The sequence below is a fragment of the Schistocerca americana genome, chromosome 6 (genome assembly GCF_021461395.2).
Source record: "Schistocerca americana isolate TAMUIC-IGC-003095 chromosome 6, iqSchAmer2.1, whole genome shotgun sequence".
Taxonomy (NCBI): Eukaryota; Metazoa; Arthropoda; class Insecta; order Orthoptera; family Acrididae; genus Schistocerca; species Schistocerca americana.
Genome location: NC_060124.1, coordinates 231,517,321 through 231,542,980, shown reverse-complemented (window position 1 = coordinate 231,542,980; position 25,660 = coordinate 231,517,321). Strand labels below are relative to the sequence as shown.

The following is a 25,660-nucleotide window of genomic DNA, read 5'->3' as shown; positions in this document are numbered from 1 at the left end:
AATATGAAGATATCAAACTGTGGAGTGTGAGTCCACAAGTACATTGCAGCTTTGCACTTTCTCTATATCTTCTAGTGCACAGCTTTTCATTAACTATGATTTAACAAACATTTTAAATTAAACTAGTGACAAATCAATGTAGCTACATTCTTCATATATATGTCAAATTGAAGCTCATGTATACGGCAAACAGAAAAAAAAAGAAACTTGCTTTATCTGAAACTCAAATGATACAAGAGTAACAACAATAGTAATTAATACAATTCAATCAAATGAACCCAAACTCCTGGTAATCTGCAGAAACTCAAAGCATGATGTCAGCATGTGCCCCTCATAGCATTAACCTTTCCCTTAATATGTTCAGCAACGTTAGTTATAACTAACATTTGTGTGGGATACCATGTGCAGGGAAATTGTCCTAGAGAAACCAAACATTTTTGGCATGAGCAATTTGCAAGCTCTTTCGTACAATGCAACATGATTTCACTAGTGCTGTGTTTAATACAGAGTATTCTAGTGATCCAGGTGTGTTATCTCTATTTGTCGCTTACTACCAGCTTAATATCCCACTTCCTTCATTGGTCGCCCCATGTCATCCGCAAATGCACACAAATTGGTCTCCAAACACAATTGTGTTTACTGCACAGTGACAATATGGCCATTGTACACCACAACACTGGCAATGTACCTACATCAATGGCCACAGCACATTGGAATACCATGCAAGATCAGTGTGAACAGTGTGTGAATCCAACCGTGGAAACTGAGTGCGTGAATAATCTGTTTTCAATATCAGTAGCCAATAGTGGTACGCTACCGCAACAATGGAGGCATATGATGAACCTCTTAACCGACTTAAATCCAACAAATTCCATAGACACCTTCTAGTGCCTTCTCGATTCTAATTATCTCTGCAGTGCCATGTTCGTCTCATCCCTGTCTTCCATACTGGACTACATATTGGCCATGCAACAACCAACTACGCATGAACGATCAGCAATCATCTTGCCTCACACACTTCACAGACATAGTGTGACCACTGGTAAACTGGCATCTTCAGGTGCTGCTCAGCTCGAAGTACCACTTTTCGATGCCAAGCTTTTGGTTCACGATCATTGAGTGCATTTTTCAGACAACTGGCATTTTTGATGCCCAACTGAAGTATATGCATCTGATCGGCCACCTGGCAGGCCACTGGGAATCAGTTGACAATATCATCAAATTGCCTCCAGCAGAAAATAGATACAAGACGGCCAAGGTGGTGCTGTTACAGAGACAATCATGCATGGCAAACAGCATTGTCAAGAGATCATGTACGAGATCAAATTGGGTGATAGTACACTGTCACATCTTTGGCGCTACCTCTGTACCTCGGCCGATCCAGCTCTTATATCGGACGCCACGCTGTGCGTCCTGTGGTTGATCACACTACCGACAGACCTAAAGCCCACCATGATCCCTAATGAGACAGCCAAAAGACAGCTGATACAATGTTCACTGTCATTCACCATAGCCAAAAAGCAACAGCATCCCAAGATTTGACTCGGCAGTGTATGTGGCAAACCTCACTCACACACCGCATGAACACAGCCAATGAGACACAAAGGGCCATGATCATGGCAGACCGCAACACTCATCGCTGCCTGCACAGCAGTGCACATCCACACCCACAGCTACACAGAGCAAAAACGTCATGCAACCCATCCCAGCTCCAGGACCTGCTCTCTGCTGCCAAGGGGTGGAGCAGTTAAAAGTATTTTGCCTCCCCTTTGAATGTGAATGTAATATTTTAGCTTCTGAAATAAACAGCTACAACAATGGACAGTTTTATGCAATAATTGATTATTAACATTCTTTCATCATTTCAGTTTATTTCATCAGTGAAGTTACATGTTTCGCTTTGCAGTCTGCAAAACAACTTGCTTGACAGCAGAAAGAATTGAAAATGTGGAGGCATACGCAAAAACAGGTTCGATTAAGGAAACTCATGAAATTTTCAGAGTCAAGTATCCAGATAGAGGACTACCAGCAAAGAGAGCAATACAGAATATGTATAAAAACTGGTGCACCAACAGATCTGTGCAAAATGTAAAATGACAATGAATTCCTTCAGTTCACATGCCAGAAGTTATTGCAGATATTCGTCAAAGAAATATTCAGAACCCAAAGAAGTCTGCATGTAGACTGGCCCAAAAGGTGTATGTAAGGAGGAGGATTTATCAGTTAATATTAAAAAGTCTTAATTTGAAGTCATTTCAAGTGATGATTGTGCAGGGATTATGAGAGGATGACAGTCTGAAATGTGTAGCTTATAGCACATGACTTTTGCATAACATCAATGATGATTTGTTAGACTTTTTCCATTAAATTGTGAGTGATGACATGGTTTCTTCCTTCTGGTCATGTTAATTCAATGACCACAAGGTACTGTGCAAAGGAGGACCCTAACACTGTGTGTCAGCAACCACTCTATGATAAAAAAAAAATCAGAATTTGGTGTAGTATAACAGGAACATGTATCACTGGACTGATATTTTTTGACACTGTCCTCAACACAGCTGCATATATGGAAATTTTTGATAAATTTTGTGCTCAACTCACTGAATATGAAAGACCATACTGCTTTTTCCTGCAAAGATGGGGCAACATGCCACACATCTTAAGGTATTCCTGGAATGAGTCCATGATGTCTTCAATGAGGAACGAACTGTCAGAAAACATTGATGGCCTCCACGTTTGCTGCATCTAATGACATTTGATTTTTTTCATGTGAGGACACTTGAAGAGCGAGGTCTATGAAACAAGTCCACCCAAAATACAGGAACAGAAAGACAACATTGCCATGAAGTTGCCGCCATTGACACCCGAACTTTACGCTGGGTGTATCTGAATGTGCATAGACATGCACAGCTGTGTATTGATGTTGTTGGAAGTCACTATCAACATCTTCTATAAATGTTTTTTTTTCACAGTATTTTTCATTGCAAAAAAATGGTACATCCATCTCAGCTCTTCATTTCTGTAATTTCACTGCACTTCCTTTACAAATACATTGGCTACTTTTATCCTGATCACCCTGCATCATACACAATTTGGCAACAAAGCATGCAGACTCCGTGAGTGGGTTGCAGTAGGCACTCCAGCCCATGACACCTCACCAAGTTACCTCCAAACCACTAAATACCTAACAAACCCACCTCCACTGTTGCTCATGGATGTCTCTTCACCTTGGGCAAAGCATCAAACCAATGTCTACTAACAGACATGGCCTCTGATGTTAGCTCACTTCCACTCTCATCTGTTTCAACTTTTGAGCCTACAACCGCCCTCACACTCCAGGATACCAATGACACCAACATTTGTCTATACGGCACAGTCACATGCACTGTGCACCTGTCAGGCACACCCTGTATCCATAGGCAATCGGAATTGACTTTTTATGACATCACCAGCTGACCCTGATGTCTTAGAGCCCATGCATATTCACCACATCTCAGGCAACTGATTGCAAGTTACCTCCACATCTTCCATGCCTTCACAATCAGTGCCCCCTGTTCCCCTCCTAAAACGCAATGCCCATGACATTCTCTGCAAATGTGGCCAACTTTCAGAGAACATGCTCCACACACATCGACGCTATACTGCTTGTAATGTGTGGATGCAATAACTCCATACCGAAAACGATGAGCTTCAATGTCGCATCACTGCTGCCTCCTGCCTCTGTGGCCCTAGCAGCAACACGAACAGCTCTGCATGGCAGGCAACAAACAGCTGGACATGGCCCCACACCCTCACATGGGCAAGACCCTCCCCCCCCCCTCCCCACTCAAGCACACATCATACCAATACAGACGCCACTGGCTGCTGAAAACCATCCCAAAGTCAGCAAACTGCAGTGTCTGTTAACAGTGCTCCTGACCTCACGTATATGTTCATGTACCCGTACTGTTCGTGATGGAACCATGGATCACATAATGACCATGGATGGACCCCCAGTTCGACACAATCCACACGGTTAGTCCCAGCAGATTTACAATTTGTTGAAGTTGTAGTTAAATAACTCCTTCAGGCAGTAGTTGTTTGCCCGTCAGACAATCCTTGGGCCTCCAGAATCTAGATCAATCCTAAGAAAAAATGGCCCTACCAGATTTTGTGGTGATAACAGAGTCCCCAATTCTCGAACAGCACATGGCAGCTACCCCAATCCCAACATACAAGACTTTGTGCACACCCTCAAAGGTGCTAAAATTATCAGCACAATTGACTGCAAGTGTGCCCACCTGCAAATATCTATGGACCCCAATCACATCCAAAAGACTGCCATTTTAACTCCATTCAGACTGTTTGAGTATCTCTTTATGCCATAAGGGCCTAAAAATACTGTGCATGATTGGCAGTGGTTCAGTGGCAGTCTCCTATTTCGCTTCCCCTTCTGCTCTACATATCTTGATGGCACACTCATGTTTTGCTGATGAGCAGTCATGGCATCTAGAATAGGTTCTAGCCACATTGCCCGAGAGTCATTAACAAGATGAAATCACAACTTCAGCAGACGGAAGGCACTCTTAATGCCAATGGCATCAAACTGACAACTGAATGTGTGCTGCTGGTGTGGAACCTTCCTCACTTAGAAACATTTCACTACCTGTGACAATTCCTCAGGATTCTGAACTTTTACCGTCGAAACCTCTCACAGACATCAAAGTTGCAGATTCTGCTAACAAATGCACTGAAAGGCAAAGACAAACTCAGGAAAAAGAAAATTATCCTGACCCCAAGAAATGATTCAAAAGTATGCCATGCCAAAAATTGCAGGGTTCAAAGAGTTATGTTGGCACACCCACAACCAGAGGTGCAACTGACACTTACAATGGACACAAGCAACACAACAAATGTAGCAATTCTTCGCCAGATTAATAATGGTGTGCCACAACTACTTTGATTTTTCTCTGCGAAACTCTCGGACATGCAATACAAAAGGTCAGCACTCAACTGCAAGCTGCTCACAGTTTACTCCTCTGTGCATTATTTCAATGAAGACGTCAAAGTTCATCATGTAACAATATTCACAGATCATGGTCGACACCATTTGCAATCTGTCCACAGATGCTAGCCCCTAAATTTCCATCACTTGGATTTTATTGAACACACAACCATCATCCGACAAGTGCATGGAGCCGATAATATCATCACCAATTATTTCTCACATATTTCTGAAATCTCTCTGTAATGCAACTACGAACAAATGGCACAAGCTGAAATCTCCCTGTAATACAACAATGAACGAGTGGCACAAGAACAAACAAATGATCTCACCATCACTCAACTAGTCACTGATGGATATATGAGCCTTCAGACTAAACTATGCAATTTGCCTTCAGTGACCACAACGTTACTCTGTGATGTGTCAGGAGGGAAAGCATGGCCACTGGTACCCCTCAACATGTGATGCAAAGTATTTGACAGACTTCACAACCTCAATCACCCTGGTGCCAGGTAATGACACAGCTCATAACAGACCACTTTGTGTGGTCTAATGTAAAACATGACTCACCACTGGGCACAATGCTGTTTACCCTGAAACTTCCTGGCAGATTAAAACTGGGTGCTGGACCGAGACAAGAACTCGGGAGTCTCGGTCCAGCCTACAGTTTTAATCTGCCAGGAAGTTTCATATCAGCGCACACTCCACCGCAAAGTGAAAATCTCATTCTGTTTACCCTGCCAACAAAGAAAAACTGGGCAACACACTTCAACCTATAATAGGCAACTTTCCCATCTCGATAGCACGTTTCAAAACATCCACACTGACATCACTGGGCCATTGCCTGAGTGCAAAGGATTCTGTTATATTCTCTCTCCCATTGATAAAATGACTCACTGGGCGGAGGCAGGCCCCTTCACGATATCACAGAAGACACCATCGTATGGGCTTTAGTAGAACTACAGATTGTGTCCTTTGGCGTACCTGACCATATTAAGACCAACTTGGGCAGACAGATTGAGTCAGCCATTTTCAACGCTCATTGCTGCCTCTGTGGAACTGTTCACATATGCACCACTGCTTACCTCTCACAAAGCAATGGTTTGGTGGAGAGGGAGCATAGAACAATGAAAGTGGTGCTCATGTGCCCCAACGGTTCACGGACCGAGGTACTTCCATGGGTCCTACTAGGCATACAGATTGTGTATGACGATGATACTTGCCAAAACAGTGTATGCACAATCCCTTGCACTCCCTGCTGATTATACTCTGTCCACAACCAACATCGAAGAGTTCACTCTTCCTCAATTGGTATGACATTTCAAAAATCACATCCACCACACATGGATCACTCTACTGTCACCATACTCCACATCAAAGGAATTTATTCCTAGAGGTCTTGAACAATGTCACCAACTGATGTTCCATGATGACATCATATGTCCCACATTGCACCTTTCTTATTCAGAACCCTACGAAGTGCTGAAATGTGGAACCCATATCTTCAACATTTTTATTAATGACAAACCAACTCTTGTCTCCCTTAACCACCTCAAAGCAGCATGGATACTGCAAAACAGACCTCCTCCACTGTTGGTGAACCATGGCGATCCTCACCTCTGCAATTAGAACACCAACACACACAGCTCAACAATTCATCTGCCATGTGAGCTACGGGACAATGCTGCATCTCCACATGAGCCAACCAACCTGCCCACACCTCCAATGTCACCTGCCATATATGGTCCAATGGACTTACTCATTGTCATAACACTTTTGAGTATTGTGTTTTTCTTATGACTGAAGGACATTAGTTTGGCGTATGTGATCGTATATTCATGACAATAGTTTGCGAATAATGATGCAGTATAAATGAGGCAATTTAACTGTACAGTTTCATCAAAATTTTTACTTTGATAGCACAGCTGGGTTTGCTGAATTGCTGGGGACTCTGCCAAATAGTTCACTATTTTACACAACTTAACTGCACTTGCTACAGTTTTCATCATTCAACTTGAGGGAGAACAGACTTGCTTTTAATATACTCTTGTAAGGCCATCATCATATTTTTGTGACCTTTCATTTTAAACTCATCACTGAAATTACTACGTTATTCAGTCATCTTTTCCATTTACTTCCCCCATTCTATTTAGAGGGTTTTATCAATTATTTATTTATTTATTTATTTACATTATTGCCTAACTTAAGTTATGTATGATCGGTGCTTGCTATAAAATCTTTTGATTAAGCAGTGGGTGCTGTTAAGAAGGTAAAAAGTGTAGCACCATTCATTCCACCCATCAGTCCACTCATACCTTGCCATAGTAAACTGCATCTAACGTGAAAACTGAAATTTCTGTCACAACCAGGGCTCAGCTACTGAACACTACCAATGTCACTCAATGTATTATCTATGTTTACAACACATGTACACGTTAGTTCTTCGCTCATAGGGATAACACCATGGCAAAGAAACAGGGCAGAAGACTATGGATGACACCTCATCAGGGTATGTTATTGTGTCTGTTGTGGTCTTCAGTCTAAAGACAGATGCTAGTCTAACCTGGAAGCCTCTTCAGTTGTGCAAAATTACGGCAACCTAAATCAATTGGAACCTACTTACTGAGACTGCGAAAATACCCCCAGATTTCAAGAAGAAAGTGATAATTCCAATCCTGAGGACCATCCTAGTAACAGGGGTGAATAATGCAGAACAATCATATCGATGTCTTTGTTGCAAAAAAAACTAACACAAATTGTTTATAGAAGCATGGCTGCTTCACCGTTTTTGCCATCTGGATCCTTCCCACTAAGCAACAGGTTTTCTTAACTATGTAGATAGGAGCCATTCTTGTGACACATCCTTGATTCCTGTAATCCTCCTGGTCTCTGTCTCTATTAGCCCCTGCCCTATGACCCTAACTTCACTCATCCTATACCCACACTATCTTCTCCTGTCTCCTCTTCCACTGCTGACAACATTTACCAATCCACTCCTCCATATCACCATCACTGTGCTCTACACAAATTAATTGCTTCTAGTGCCCGTGTTGCACTCCTATCCCATGCACCCACTGCCTCTCTTTCTCACATTCCTATCTTGTGCACTTCCTGCCTTGCACCAAGCCATTAGCACCCTTTCCCCTTCTCCACTGCTCCCTCCCACTTCTCACTCCCCCCCGCCCCGCCCCCAACCCCCCGCCACATGCACAATCACACTCCAGTCAAGCTGCAGAGCTAAGGACCCTAGTTGTTGACAGCCTTTAATACCCCTGGACTTTGTTTTACTAGTCTGTCAGTAGCATGAGACAAATTTTTATCACTTTAAGCTGATGATTTTCATGGTATTCTGATATCTGCATATATTCACATGGCATCAGTGATTCACATTTTTAATCTTTTGGTGCTAATGTACACTGTTAGTATAAAACAAGATAAAGTGGTCATCAACCTGAAGGTTGATCTGAACACCACACTGCTTTAATAGGTATGTTCCTACAGGAGGCAGTATGCCATAGCCTTCCTCTGACCTCTGAATTGGCTTCACCAGGCAGTTACAGGGGACCTATACTTTTAACATGGACTTCGAACCATGATGTAAACTCAGTATTTTTCAAATTAATAAACACTGCTGCAGGTGAAAGAAGTGATAAGTGACAGATTAAAAATCCTAGATGTGACCAGGGATCAAACTGGTGACCTCTGAATTTGTAGTCCGCAACTTTAACATTAACACTGATCAGCTGAGACACCCACTGTTTGTATGTTGCACACTAAAGGATTCAACCAAGCAGAAGTAAAAAAGAATGCAGCTTTTCAAGTTTTTACCTAACGAAGTATATTTAGCTTTCACATCCATGGGCAGCTGAAGACCATAATCCTTGAGTGCCACTGAGACTGTCAAAATGCCAACAATTTCACCCTTGTTCAGTGCTGATATTAATGCAGATGACGTAGAGAGCTTCTGTAAAAAATTATCAACAATGTAGCATTATCATGAATACAATAGAAACAAAATTAAAAGTTTACAGAATGAGATTTCTGAAACTACCTCTTTGTTTAAGAACAAGAGTGCCACATCTAATTGTGCTTCCGCAAATTTAATATTTTCTCCATTTATCTTATTGTAAATTGATATTGTTGGTGGTTCCGTCAGAAGCTGCTTATCAATCTCCTGAACAGGTGCTTCAAAATGCATTTTGCACCCAAAGCCTTGTAAATGTATATATTTGTTCACTTCATGTACACAAATTTCATCAAGAGCAGTTGTTAAAATTTGTGCCTTTGAGTGGTTAAATCTGTAAAAACACACTCATAAATGTTTAACTTCAAGTTACAGCTTTCATCTCTAACTGTGGAATAAATACATAAGATATTCCCTGAATTCAAAGTTTTATCTAGTAGCAATGGCATATTCTGATTTCATCAAACTAAATATTTATCAATATCAATGGAAACTTACATAAAAAAGAAATTTTCCTGTGGTGGATACTTGTAAAAAATGATCTCTTGTAACTCTATTTGCAGGCAGTAGATATGATATGGCTCAACATTATCACTTGTTTTGACAGACCAGCAGAAACTTCCAGGTCCCACAGCTGTGTTCAGAGTGCCTGGAGTTGGTGTAATAAAATCATCATTAATTTCAGCAGTCTTTTCCATGAGTGACAAATCTGGTATATTAACACTGGTTGCAACATCCTTAAGTTCAAGAGTTTCAACTGGTAGTTTTTTCCGTGGTGTTCTAGCTAGCTCTGTATCTTCAGTGTTCAGTAACAAAACTTCTCCACCTGTGCCAAGATATTTTAGTTTCACCAAAATATCAACAAATGGTTCATGTGCAACTTCCTGTGGCACTTCTGTGGCTGATGTACATAAAATGCAATGTTTCTTACGTTTTACACACTTGCTGAATGATTCATTATTAAATTCTAGTATTCTGTCACTAGGAATGAGCGCAGAGAGATCGACATCTGAAGAAGCACATTCTTTTTCCCCTTTCATCAGGCATATTTTCATAACAGGTTTACTTAAAAAATAGGTCTGTAATATTTTTAGAGAACTTCTGATGCGAAAAACGCTTCTCTCTTTCATTGTAACAACTGGTTCAGATATGTTTACTAATGGATTTGTCCTTACTGTTACTCCCAACACATTAAAACTAAAGTGCATTTCTGCTGAATTCTGATCTTCTGTATCAGTTACAAGCTGAAACAGAAAAATAAACTAACTTATATGCACAAAATCACTTAATTATCACCAAGAACAAAATTATGTACTTTATCCACATGACAATAAACAAGCATCTGTTGTGTGCAATAGCAACAAGAAATCAATAAATGTGTGATTCACCCAGTACCAAATTGTGCCTGCAATGTAATTGAACAGAATATAAGTGAAACAGTTTTATGTCCAGAATGAATCTTTCAGTTTGTAGTGGAGTTAGGCAAAACTGGCACTTATATAAATAAATACTAAAATTGCACACAGAGTCAAAATGAAGCATAATATACAATTGTCTGTAATAAATGACACTTTTTTTTAGTTATTTAAACCACATAACATGACTCTTTCTAATTTTTGTCTTAGTTACAGTGAAACACTACAATCTACATATTTGCTGTCTTAATAGAAAATTTTATGTGAAAAGAGTCTCAGCATAATTTGACTCAACAGCACTTTCTGCACTGAATATAGCTGTAACGAGTTTTCTTCATGATAAGTAATCTAGCAATGAGGTGTCAGTTGTGGTAAACAATATCGCAAGTTGTTGTTGTTGTTGTTGTTGTTGTTGTGGTCTTCAGTCCTGAGACTGGTTTGATGCAGCTCTCCTTGCTACTCTATCCTGTGCAAGCTTCTTCATCTCCCAGGAAGAACTGCAGCCTATATCCTTCTGAATCTGCTTAGTGTATTCATCTCTTGGTCTCCCTCTATGATTTTTACCCTCCACGCTGCCTTCCAATACTAAATTGGTAATCCCTTGATGCCTCAGAACATGTCCTACCAACCGATCATTCCTTCTAGTCAAGTTGTGCCACAAACTCCTCTTCTCCCTAATCCTATATTATACCTCCTCATTAGTTATGTGATCTACCCATCTAGTCTTCAGCATTCTTCTGTAGCACCACATTTCGAAAGCTTCTATTCTCTTCTTGTCCAAACTATTTATCGTCCATGATTCACTTCCATACATGGCAACACTCCATGCAAATACTTTCAGAGACAACTTCCTGACACTTAAATCAATACTCGATGTTAACAAATTTCTCTACTTCAGAAACGCTTTCCTTGCCATTGCCAGCCTACATTTTATATCCTCTCTACTTCGACCATCATCAGTTATTTTGCTCCCCAAATAGCAAACCTCCTTTACTACTTTAAGTGTCTCATTTCCTAATCTAATTCCCTCAGCATCACCTGGCTTAATTCGACTACATTCCATTATCCTCATTTTGCTTTTGTTGATGTTCATCTTATACCTCCCTTCAAGACACTGTCCATTCCATTCAACTGCTCTTCCAAGTCCTTTGCTGTCTCTGACAGAATTACAATGCCATCGGCGAACCTTACAGTTTTTATTTCTTCTCCATGGATTTTAATACCTACTCCAAATTTTTCTTTTGTTTCCTTTACTGCTTGCTCAATATACAGATTGAATAACATCGGGGAGAGGCTACAACCCTGCCTCACTCCCTTCCCAACCACTGCTTCCCTTTCGTGTCCCTCAACCCTTATAACTGCCATCTGGTTTCTGTACAAATTGTAAATAGCCTTTCGCTCCCTGTATTTTACCCCTGCCACCTTCAGAATTTGAAAGAGAGTATTCCAGTCAACATTGTCAAAAGCTTTCTCCAAGTCTACAAACGCTAGAAACGTAGGTTTGCCTTTTCTTAATCTAGCTTCTAAAGTAAGTCGTAGGGTCAGTATTGCCTCACGTGTTCCAGCATTTCTACGGAATCTAAACTGATCTTCCCTGAGGTCGGCTTCTACAGTTTTTCCATTTGTCTTGAAAGAATTCACGTTAGTATTTTGCAGCTGTGACTTATTAAACTGATAGTTCGGTAATTTTCACATCTGTCAACACCTGCTTATTTTGGGATTGGAATTATTATATTCTTCTTGAAGTCTGAGGGTATTTTGCCTGTCTCATACATTTTGCTCATCAGATGGTATAATTTTGTCAGGACTGGCTCTCCAAAGGCCGTCAGTAGTTCTAATGAAATGTTATCTACTCCCGGGGCCTTGTTTCGACTTAGGTCTTTCAGTGCTCTATCAAACTCTTCATGCAGTATCATATCTCCCATTTCATCTTCATCTACATCCTCTTCCCTTTCTATAACATTGCCCTCAAGTACATTGCCCTTGTATAGTCCATCTATATACTCCTTTCACCTTTCTCTTTCCATCCTTTGCTTAGAACTAGGTTTCCATCTGAGCTCTTGATATTCATACAAGTGGTTCTCTTTTCTCCAAAGGTCTCTTTAATTTTCCTGTAGGCAGTATCTATCTTGGCCCTAGTGAGATAAGCCTCTACATCCTTACATTTGTCCTCTAGCCATGCCTGCTTAGCCATTTTGCACTTCCTGCCGATCTCATTTTTGAGACATTTGTATTCCTTTTTGCCTGCTTCATTTATTGCATTTTTATATTTTCTCCTTTCATCAATTAAATTCAGTATTTCTTCCGTCACCCAAGGGTTTCTACTAGCCCTCATCTTTTTCCCTACTTGATCATCTGCTGCCTTCACTACTTCATCCCTCAAAGCTACCCATTCTTCTTCTACTGTATTTCTTTCCCCCATTCTTGTCAATTGTTCCCTTATGCTCTCCCTCAAACTCTGTACAACCTCTGGTTTAGTCAGTTTATCCAGGTCCCATCTCCTTAAATTCCCACCTTTTAGCAGTTTCTTCAGTTTTAATCTACAGTTCATAACCAATAGATTGTGGTCAGAGTCCACATCTGCCCCTGGAAATGTCTTACAATTAAAATCTGGTTCCTAAATCTCTGTCTTGCCATTATATAATATATCTGACACCTGTCAGTATCTCTAGGCTTCTTCCAGGTATACAAGAAGTAAGTGACAGCAATTATTATCAATCCAAAGTATGAAAACAATCAATGTTGTTTCCAAAGCCATGCAGGTTTCAATTTGTTTTATCATGATTTTCTTTGCATTAGAAGGTCTCTTCATTGATATACTGCCAGTGGACTATTTTGATAGGAAGAAATAACACTTTTCACAACACCAGGTCAGTTGATGGTCCAGTTTTGAGCTCTTCTGTGCATCCACTTGCACTAACCATAAATAGCTAGTGAGATTTAGTATCTTTCTGGTAACCTAGCCATGAGGAATGCTGTATCACAACAGTTGCTCTCCTCCACATTTCACCATACCTACACTCAGTGCACGACTGTTTTTTGACAGTGAAATGTGTTCTTATTTTGCAACAAGTGTCAATGAAACTGATTAGCTCCACGTTAAATTGATGAATAGTGAAAGGAATAAACACAAAAGTTTTGTGTACTCAATAGGATCCTACCACGAAGGCTACCACCCCTACCTGAATATATTTGGTAAGTACACAAATCTGCAGCAATACTCATATGTGAGATTTTTATTCTCACAGGTGACAAGAACATACCCATAAACTGATCACTCACTTTCATCAAGCTAACTGATTTTAATTAAACTAGTCACGGAGTATAGACACATCTCTATGTTGAATGACACGTATGCACAAATACTGTACAGCACAACAAATAGTTCTTTAGTAACATGAATAGTCCCTGTTCTTTTATTTTTAGATACTCATTGTTCAGTCATGAAGAAAATGACGATTATGGTGGTAGAACTGTTTCAGAGCATGGGGTCAAGATCTTCAGTGAAAATAGTGAAACCTGATGAGACTACTGTGGTTAAAAATGACTAAATACATTGAAAAGTTTTACTACAGTAAAAAAAATTATCACCCTAAAACATCTTACACAACAACCAGAAACAGAATCTCTCTGCTTTCCCCTCCCCTCCCCTCACACAAACAAACTAAACTTACCATATCTCCATATCTCAGTTCTCTAAACAAACTGAGATAAAACTAGGCTTACTATATGTCTGGCTTAATACCGGTCAGTCCTTGTTTTTTAGTGTTGCCTGCGGTTTGAGAATTTTATGACTGGCGAGAAATTTTTTAATTTTTTTATTTAGATCTATATGTTCAACATCACATTTTTAAACAGTAGCAGTAAAGACCATGCCTCTGTCAGTGAAACTTTGAGCAAGCACTGATGTCAGTGGAGAGGTATAGCTATCAGTTCTGCCATAACTTTCCACTTAATGTTATCATCTGGCAACACAACGGCAGCAATTATGTTTTTTTCATGTGTGAAGTAACTCATCTACCCTTTTTTGATCACCTTATCTCTGTTTGTTTTTTGTTTCATCATTTAGCAGTGCACAAAAGAAAGTGTTTAATGTTAACCTGCAACAGAATACAAACTTCTGAAATTGTGTAATGACAGTAACAATAAACGTGTTTATTGCACACTCTGCAATGGAGAATTTTCTGTTGCACATAAAACAACAGGTGATATTAAAGACCATATTAATACTATTTAAGCTAATGCTCCACCAAAGATACATGATTTTATTAAAGCCAAAGACAGAGATTGTGATGTGGAGTGTGCTGTTAAAAAGGCTACATTTAAGTATCACATTGCCGGATACAAACTCAGTTTGAAAATATCAGACTGCACATATAAACTGGTTAAAAAGCCAAATGACCCAATATTTTCATCTGCTAGAACCAAAACCAAAGCAAGTATTGCTACTGTTATTTTGCCATTCATATCTGATAATATGTTGTGTTCTTTGGAAAGCTTAAATTATGTAACAGTATTTGTATTTGTATGTTTATTGATCCACTCAATCATTCAATGTACAGAAGTGTATGACATGGCATGGGCATGACATGGGTGTGACATGGGTATGACATGGGTATGACATGGCATGGCATATGTTGTGTTCTTTGGAAAGCTTACATTATGTAACAGTATTTGTATTTGTATGTTTATTGATCCACTCAATCATTCAATGTACAGAAGTGTACGACATGACATGGGACAAGCCAATCAAATGATATGAGAACATACACGTATGTAGGTACAGCACTGTCTCTTATAGTATAACTAATATATTAAATATATTACATACGTATTTATAATAATACCAGGGTAAGAACAAGTTCACATAATAATACTGGCCATAATCAACCATCAAAAGTTTATTAATGGACAAAAGGTTATTTTTAATGAAACAATTTGATTTTGAAACATAATAAAAATGTATAATTTAATTTACGATAGAACACATTCGAGAAAGTCTTGTATGCTGTAAAAGCAATGCTTTGTTATGAGTGCTCTTAAGATTTTTTAAAATTTTGTTGATCTTGAATACTTTCTACTTGGGAGATGGTTGTAGAGTTTGATTCCCATATGTTTAACACTGTTACTATACAGTTTGGTAGAATGGGGAGCTAGTCTTTACAATTTTTTTGACCTTGTGTCATGAAGGTGGCTGTCCAGTCTCCTGTGCAATCTGTTGATGTTTTGTTTAATAAAACAGAGAAGTTCAAATATATATTGGCTAGACAAAGGCAAAATGTTTAATTTTTTAAAGAGCAGTTTACATTTTCTCTTTCCTTTCCATTCAGGATTATTCTGACTCCTTTTTCATCATCATCATCATCATCATCATCATCCATCCCTCACTGAGTGGAGCATAAAGCAAACTGCTTAGCCTGGAAATGATCATGTCAATGTGGCTTTTCCATGTGAATGTATCAGTGATGTCAATCCCTAAGAACTTTGTTTCACTGACAAATACTACATTGCTGCCACTTAGTGTTACTGTTGGAACCTGGGGAGTTCTGATGTGAATGGTGTGGAATGTTGGGCATACCGTCCTTTTTCCATTTAGAAGTAGTCTATTTTATGCAAGCCTTGAGTCTAGTTGGCTTGTATTTCTATAAACTGCTGACTGAAGAGATTCAACTCATTTCGATATAAGGATATTTGTATTATCAGTGAAGAGAAATACTTTGCTAGTGGCTAAGTGGAAGGGAGGTCATTTATATAAGTAGAAATAACAAAGGATCTAGAACACAACCCTGTATGTGACTTGTATAGATGAGTGCACCCCATTTAGAATCCTGATTGCTTGAATTTATTTGTATGAATGTTCTGTGCTCAGTCTTTAATATAGTTGCTGAGCCAGCCGTGGATAGTTCCCCTTATCCCACACGAATGCAACTTTTGCAACAGTATGTTGTGATTTGACAACAAGATGTATAGTAGTATCAAGAAATCCCTAGAGTGCATCAGTAGTGGTTTTATTTTCTTGGAACCCATACCGAGCAGAAGAAAGAATGTTATTTTTTCTAGTAAATGATTTTAGTCTGGCATCCACTGCATATTCCAATATAAGGACAGCTCAAACAGAAGAGAAGTAAAACTTGTAGCCACTGTTGTAAGATATTTCAGTCTGGAGAAGGAAATTTAAGTTAACCTTTTACATTTTGCCAAAGTGTCATGTGAAACTGCTCAAATTATGACTTAATAACTTTTGCAGTGTGTGAAAAAATACAAACTCAAAGAAAAGTTGCTTTGTTAAACCACTAATAATATTAACAGTCATTTTAGTGATGTGAAAAGAAAGGGGAATGAAAAAGTGTCCAGAAAAGTTCAAAGTGGTTTAAGTAATTTCAAAAATGTGCCCAGCATTGGACCTAAGAAAATATGATATTATGTCCTGGGTTGAACCCAAAAGAAATATGGCAAGCCTATATAAAACACAAAAAACAAAGCTCAAAGATAATGGTATTAAACTGTTACCGCAGATATAGATGACTGGCTGATTATGAAACTAAAAATGGATGAACAAGTCACTATAGAACATACTAAACCCTCAAATCTAAGAGTTTGGGCTAGAATTTGAAAAATTTAAAAACTATTGAAACACATCCCACACACAGCTTGTCATCAGCTAAAATATACTGCTGCACTTTCAAAAGAATATGAAATGTACTCTTTTAAAATGTGACATATTTAAATAAGATCACCAGACATAATAGTAGCAACCTCCTTAAAAGAGCCTACTGGTCACTTTGCAGTGTAGGAATGGTGCAGAACTAGTACCAGGATGCCATGCAAAACTCCACCAGTGACATAGCTCACGGCAGTGGAACGGTGTGTATGTGCCAGTCAGTCATATGGAATCAGTGAAGTAAGATGGGTTGACATGAGGACGTGCCAGAAAGACACAAAGGAGCTGTCATGTTAGGCCATGTTCATGACCACATTGAGAATGAAATTACCTGATATGATGGTGTATCAATATCGACAGTCCAACACAAATGTGAAGTAATGGCATTGTACAAACAAGTCATCTTAGTTGTGCCATCACATCAGGCACAAAATATCATTGGGATACGTACATTTTCGTCTTCTGTGTTATGTTGTTTATGAAACTTCCTGGCAGATTAAAACTGTGTGCCGGACCGAGACTCGAACTCAGAACCTTTGCCTTTCGCGGGCAAGTGCTCTACCAACTGAGCTACCCAAGCACGACTCACGCCCCGTCCTCACAGCCTTACTTCCGCCAGTACCTCGCCTCCTACCTTCTATGTTGTTTATTTTCTACATGCTCTCAAGATGTTTGGGTCAAAAAGGACTCAGTTTTTTTTCTGTCTCCTGTAGGTATACTTTTACACTTTTGTGTACTGAAATCATAAATAAAGTTATAATTTAGATAGTTTAAAACAAACTGGGTAACAGAATAGCACAATAATACAATAATAAAATATTAACCCTTTCTCTGCAACAAATGTGCTCTTTGCATTTCATGCCGAGATAGCTCTTGTTGTGGATGTACTGTTCACCAAATCCTGGTGCCTGTGCTGAGAGATGGTGTTCCAGCCAATATGAAATACTTCTCATCCTATTTTTCAAAAACTACTAGGTGAAAAAAAATTGATTTTTGCACATCTTACGATTTGACATCTGCATCTGAATAAAGAACTCAATTTCTTTTCATTGTCCATCATACTTACTGCTCTGCATCAAATTAAGTAAAACATTGCATGAAATTTTGAAGAGTTCACAGAGGTACAAATGCACTGACAAAACTTTACATATGGTCAGTTTTGGCTCATGCAGTGCAGTAAATGAAACATAGGTAAGCTATCAAAATATCATTTAAAATTGAGAGCAGAATGGTATCTCATTCTGTTCTTGAGTTATTGGGTTTGATAACGGATGGATGGTCAGACACGACGCGCCCAGTTCCATCCATGCGGACATGCCGGCTGCTATGAAATACTAATCATCCATTTATCCATTTCAAAGAAAACTATTAGGTGAAAAAAAACTGATTTTTCCCATCTTACAGTCTGATATCTTCACTTGATACAGGACTTAATTGCTTTTAATTACACGCTATAGTTACAGTGCTGCATTAAATTAAGTAAAACGTTACACCCGATTTTAAAAATCTTGTAGAGGTAAAAATGCATTGTGTATGGTTGATCTACATCTATATATCTATGTCTACATATATACTCTGCTAGCCACCAAGCGGTGTGTGGCGGAGGGCACAATTCGTGCCAAAGTCATATTTTCCCCCCTCTGTTCCACTCGCGGATCGCGGGAGGGAAAAACGACTGTCTGAACACCTCAGTACGAGCTCTAATTTCCCTTATCTTTCAATGGTGATCATTGCGTGATTTGAAAGTTGGTGGTAATAATATATGCTCTGCATCCTCGGTGAAGATCGGATTTTGGAATTTAGTGAGCAGCCCCTTCCGTTTAGTGTGCTGTCTATCTGCAAGTGTGTCCCACTTCAAACTTTCTATGAGATTTGTAATGCTCTTGTGATGGCTAAATGTACCAGTCACAAATCTTGCCACTCTTCTTTGGACCTTCTCATTATCTTGAATCAGACCCAACTGGTAAGGGCCCCATAGAGATGAACAATGCTCCAAGACTAGATGAACTAACGTAATGTAAGCTATTTCCTTTCTTGAAGGACTGCATCGCTTCAGGATTCTACCAATAAACTGCAATCTAGAGTTTGCCTTACCTGTTACTTGTGCAATCTGATCATTTCATTTTAGATCGATTCGAAAAGTCACACCCATATACTTGACGGATGTTACCGCTTCCAAAGACTGGGCATTTATTTTGTACTTGTACATTAATGGGGATTTTTGCCTTGTTATATGCAGTAGGTTACACTTACTAATATTGGGAGATAACTGCCAGTCACTACACCAAGCATTTATTTTCTGCAAATCCTCACTGATTTGATCACAACTTTCGTGTGATATTACTTTACTGTAGACTACAGCATCATCGGCAGTCTAATGCCGCTGGCAATGCTATCAACCAGATCGTTTATGTAAATCATAAAAAGCAGTGGACTGATTACGCTGCCCTGGGGCACACCTGAAGTTACGCTTGTTTCTGTTGAAGTCACCCCATTCAGGACAACATACTGCTCCCTGTCTGTTAGAAAACTTTCTATCCAACTGCGTATGTCATCGGATAGACCGTAAGCACGCACTTTTTGGAGCAAGCGACATTGCAGAACTGAGTCGAACACCTTTCAAAAGTCAAGGAATATGGCATCAACCTGGGAGATGGTATCTAGAGTCTGTTGTATATTATGCACAAAGAGGGCCAGCTGTGTCTCGCATGACCGCTGTTTCCTAAAATCGTGCTGGTTTCTGCAGATGAGCTTCTCACAAGGGAACCTCCCCATCGCACCCCCCTCAGATTTAGTTATAAGTTGGCACAGTGGACAGTCCTTGAAAAACTGAACACAGATCACTCGAGAAAACAGGAAGAAGTTGTGTGGAACTATGAAAAAAATAAGCAAAACATACAAACTGAGTAGTCCATGCACAAGATAGGCAACATCAAGGATAGTGTGAGCTCAGGAGCACCATGGTCTCGTGGTTAGCATCTGCGGAACGAGAGGTCCTTGGTTCAAGTCTTCCCTCGAGTGAAAAGTTTACTTTCTTTATTTTCTCGCAAAGTTATGATCTGTCCGTTTGCTCATTGATGTTTCTGTTCACTGTAATAAGTTTAGTGCCTGTGTTTTGCGACTGCACCGCAAAACCGTGCGATTAGGAGACGAAAGGACGTGCCTCTCCAATGGGAACCGAAAACATTTGATCGCAAGGTCATAGGTCAACTGATTCCTCCACAGGAAAACACGTCTAATATATTCTATACGACACTGGTGACGGCATGTGCGTCACATGACAGGAATATAATATTTTGGAGAGTGAAGTTGATTATGTGTGAGTGCTTGAACTTTGATAATTGACACACGATCACGTAAACAATACTGCTCTATGTACCTGTGCAGCTTCATAAAATCACAGAATCTTTTCACAAAGTATTTCACTTGCCAAAAACCAAACACATCTAACGGTTGCACAAGAGGTGTACAACCTGGAGGAATGGTAAACACGTTATACCATACAATATGCTCTGAACAAAGCAGGATTTCTTTTACCTACATTTTATTTATGTTTGCAGGAAAAAAATGGTGTATTTGGACCGCAAGTTCAGCAACAGGTGAATAGGGTACTTGCAGGCATTGTACAATTTTAGTGTGGGAGTAGACGTGTTTACCATTCCTCCAGGTTGTACACCTCTTGTGCAACCGTTAGATGTGTTTGGTTTTTGGCAAGTGAAATACTTTGTGAAAAGATTCTATGATTTTGCAAAGCTGCACAGGTACATAGAGCAGTATTGTTTACGTGATCGTGTGTCAATTATCAAAGAATCGGAAACTTCCTTAAGGGATCGAACAATTGTCGAACATTTGTATGACTATTTCCTACATTTGTTGATAAACAGTATGTGTGGTGATGATGATACCTTGCTGTTTGCAGCTGGTCTACAGTACATTCTGTGTCGCCTTCTCCAACTAACGATAACGTGCAAATCGAATTCATTTCATAGTTAAAACTGGACTGATCTGTGTTGATAATATATGCGTCTTCATACTGTTGGAATCTGACATTAGTTTCTGTAACAAACATCTTGGAACACTCTAAAAGTTCTTCCAGTTTATTCGAGTAGTTCTTACTTACATATTTCGTAATCTTCCTGCCCGTAATTTTGTATTTTCTTTTGAACATGACAAGCCAATGAGATGAAGCCTTGAAGTCCAGGCCGATTTGTTTAGCGTAATGCAATCCCCAAATCTGTAAGATTGTATCATGCACTGCACTTAATTCATTTCTGGCTTTAATAAATTGTTGGTATACATGGTTTTCTAGTTCACTGAACTTCTATCTTCGAATTCCACCTCGTTCCACGACTTCTTTGCAATATTTAATTGTGCTTTTCTTCTCCATCCCTTTAAATTTCTTAAATTTATTTGTTACTTCACTCCATAATCTATATTTGCGTCTTTAAATTGGTTTGGACAGTACCCTGTATTGGAGCATTTCCTACATGTAACCCAAAGAAATACCATCAGATTGAAGTCGCAGTATTTCCTCTTTGTGTTCTTCGTACAGATCGTCAACAATCTCATCATCTGGTACATACAACCCCGCAGCAATCAGCAAGGTATCATCATCACCACACGTACTGTTTATCAACAAATGTAGGAAATAGTCATACAAATGTTCGACAATCGTTCGATCCCTTAAGGAACTTTCCGATTCCTTACAGTTTGGGAAATATTCATTGACCTTGTTATTGAAGTCGCGAGCTATATTTGCTGGATTCATATTGCCCATGGAATACATCTCACGTATTTAATGCACTCTTGTCCAAAGTAGCGAACAGTCAACTGCCAGCCAGGGAGCCTCATTAGCAGGAATACTCTCTCTATCCTTGATGTTGCATATCTTGGGCATGGACTACTCACTTTGTGTATTTTGCTTATTTTTTTCATAGTTCCATACAACTTCTTCCTGTTTTCTTGAGTGATCTGTGTTCAGTTTTTCAAGGCCTACCCACTGTGCCAACTTATAACTAAATCTGAGGGGGGTGTGATGGGGATGTTCCTTTGTCAGAGTCTAGAAAGGTCATTATGTCTGAACACAAAATATGTTCCATGATTCAACAACAAATTGATGTCAGTGAAACTGGCCGGTAATTATGTGCATCCGATTTTCTACCCTTTTCATAGATTGCTATGACCTGGGCCTTCTTCTAGTCCCATGGAACTTTCCACTGTTCAATGATCTCTGACAGAAATGGATAAGAATGGTGGTAGCATAGTCAACATATAATCTTACGGGGATACCATCTGGGCCAGATGCCTTCCTGGCGGCAAAGGATCTTAACTGTTTTACAATCCCAGATACTATGTCAGCCATCTTTGCATTTGTTCGATAATTGAAAGGGGGAATGGTGCTGCAGTCCTCTACTGTAAACAAGTTCTTGAAAGCTAGGTTTAGAATTTTGGCCTTCTGTTTATCATCATCAGTTACATCACCCGTACTGTCAGCAAGAGAAGGTATTGAATTATTTGTAGCGTTCATAGATTTTACATATGACCCAAATTTTTTGGGGTTATTTTTATAATCTGCAGATAAAATATTGCTTTCAAATTCATTAAAAGAATCTATCATTGTCCTTCTGACAGCTGCTTTCATTTCACAGAATTTCTGTTTGTCAGCAGGGCAGTGACTATGTTTAAAACGACTGTGCAAAATTCTCTGCTTTCTCAGCAACTTCCTAATATGTTTGTTGTACCAAGGTGGATCCATTCCCTTCCCTATATTTTTGCTAGGCACATACTTCTCTAGCACATGGTGGACAATACCCTTAAATTCTAACCAAAGATGCTTAATATCTTTGTGTCCCACAGTGAATGCTTGGAGCTGACAATGAAGATATTCATTAATGACACTTTTATTTGCTTTCCCAAACAAGAAAACTCTATGCTGTTGCTTTGGTGTTTTTTTCAAGTACCACTGACATAGAAGCCACAATGACATTATGGTCGCTAATACCTTCTCCTAGATAAACTTTCTCAAAAATATCAGGTCTGTTTGTCGCCAAGATATCTAACATGTTCCAATCTCGAATTGGTTTTCTAACCAATTGCTCAAGGTTGTATGTTGAGAGTGCTCCTAGAATAACTTCACACGAATCTTTGCTTCTGCCCCCTGTGATAAACATGTAATTTTCCCCTTCAATTGATGCCAGATTAAAGTCTCCACCTATAACTAATGGATAATTTGGATATTTATTTCCTATGTACTCAAGTCTTTCCCTGAAACGTTCTGTGACATCTGTTGCGGATGCTGGTGGTCTATAAAAACATCCTAATACAATGGTCAGTCCCTGTCTGATTGACAGCTTTATCCAGACTATTTCACGGTCCAACCCAGTATCGACCTCCACTGCGTTTAAACAGCTTTTAATTGCAATGAACACACCACCTCCCATAGCATCAGTCCTATCCTTCCTAAACATTGTCCAATCCAAGTTCAAAATTTCACTGCTTTTTATGTCTGGTTTCAACCAGCTTTCAGTACCTAACACAATATTGGCATCACTACTGTTTATTTCAGAGAGTAACTCGAGGATCTTGCTACAGACACTTCGACAATTTACTAACATGAGATTAAGCATATTTAAATCCTTTGGAATGAACTGCTTAGGCGAACTAACAATTTTTACAGTTGGCGCACCCACATCACTGACATGAAATGGTAATTTTTCAGGCCAACGGTTTGCTTCCCGTGGGGAGGGACCTAATCTAAAAAAAAACCATGTGCATGCCACAAGTACTGTGCTACCCATGTAGCTGCTTCCTGTGTTGATTTTAGTTCATACAATGCTGTGAATGAAATGTAGATAAGATATCAAACTTTTATTTAAAACTGCGGAAAGAAGGCTATCTCATTTCTTCTTGAGTTATTGGGTTTAATGTCTGAAGGATGGTCATGCGCAACATGCCTATTCACATCCTTGCACATCACAAATCCTGTGATCATAACAACCTTCATATCTTGTAAATGATTCAAGATAATGAAACAAGGTTTTCTGCAAATAATAACATGCTATGAGGAACATATGTTGTATGATAAAAACTTGGAACTTTTTTTATTCACAGAGATATGGAAGTAACTCATTTGCAGTTGTGAGAGGTTGCCGGCTCAGGATGCACTTAAGATGTCCGTAGTAGTTACGGAAACCCAAGCAGTGTGTGTTTACATGTCCACAACACATGAGGATGGCCGTAGCAAGATGTGTATACATGTATACATGCCCACAGCAATGAAAGTGTTAAAATGATATGTGTCAAGTTGCAGACAACCACAGTTAAATGACTCTCACATAACTCTTTTGGTCACAGCTTTCATCAGTAAAATACTCACACATACACACACACACACACACACACACACACACACACACACACACACACACACACACCTCAACTCCAGCATCCCCGGCCTGAGATGTTGGAGTTGGCGGTCGTGTGTGTGCAAGGTGTGCTTGCTTGCTTGTGTGTGTGTGTGTGTGTGTGTGTGTGTGTGTGTGTGTGTGTGTGTGTGTCTGTGTGTGTGTTGTCTGCAATTTGACGCGTCTTCTTTAGAGCAAGTAGCAATCTGTCTTTTCCTGCATTGTTGATATTCCTATCTGGGGTTTCCATTGTTTGAAAATGATACATGTGTTGATTTTATTATTCTATGCCTAACCTTAACTAAAATGTTTTACATGTGTGTGTAAGATGTTTCTTGCAAGTGAATTTTTACACATAGCACAGTTCACTGAACTTCGTTATTAGTTTGTCCACATAGACGACATCTGCATCTCTTCTTACTCCTCGAATCATTTTCTTCCAATGTGGAGTGTGCATGTGCATACATAATTATTACATCATCATATACTATGCAGCATAGGATTGTTTAAAATTTTGATTATCATATACCAACTGACACTTGTGAGTCAGCTCTTTGAGATGCTATGCAGCATATGATCGATGCGACTTCTTGCAACAATGAAAAAAATGCAAGCCTAGCTGCTACAAAATGTGCTTGCTGCGTTAATGTTTAGGGAGCAAACTATGGATTTTAGACAAACCCAAGCACTCAAGTTTATCAAGACGACATAATTTTTGTAGAAGACACAATATTTTGAGGGTTAGTAGCTATCAGAAAAGCACTCTGTTTAGCAATGTCGGTATGCTACTCGCTTGGAAGTGGAGCTGTAGATGGCTGCAGTGTAAGTCCCAGTCTTTGACTTCTGGATGAAATGGCATAAAAGGTGGTGATGGTCATGGGATGCTGTTCTAGCTTCATGAGTTGCAGCAATACAAGCTGCTGCTGTTGCTCCAGAATTGCCTTTTGAAATTGCAGCTGTTACTTTCATTGTTCTTGTTGTGCCTGCTGTTGCATTTGAAGTTGCAGCTGTTACTCCGTAGTTTCATGAGTTCAAGATTCATGATCACTGATACTCTGTTTTCCTCACACATGTGCTAAGTTTGAATCCCTGTCACCAATATTACACCTGCTATGGTGCAACACACTCTTTATTGCACATAAAATATTGGTACACTAAAAAGTAGATACACTGTAATCACTGGATAGTACACAATTCTAGTCCACACTAGGTCATTGTAAATTGTCAAATACA

The 25,660-nt window shown here is 39.4% G+C and overlaps 1 protein-coding gene across 1 annotated transcript in view; it reads right to left on the bottom strand.

The window, feature by feature from the left end:
- The window catches only part of LOC124619879 (centrosomal protein of 120 kDa-like), a 191,579-nt gene that overhangs the window by 72,595 nt on the left and 93,324 nt on the right, over positions 1–25,660 (bottom strand). Inside the window, exons 7-9 of the mRNA XM_047146505.1 lie at positions 9,447–10,192; positions 9,036–9,282; positions 8,813–8,948 (exon numbers count right to left, since the gene is read on the bottom strand). Coding sequence (XP_047002461.1) covers positions 8,813–8,948; positions 9,036–9,282; positions 9,447–10,192 — 1,129 coding nt within the window. The remainder of the gene's footprint in view (positions 1–8,812; positions 8,949–9,035; positions 9,283–9,446; positions 10,193–25,660) is intronic.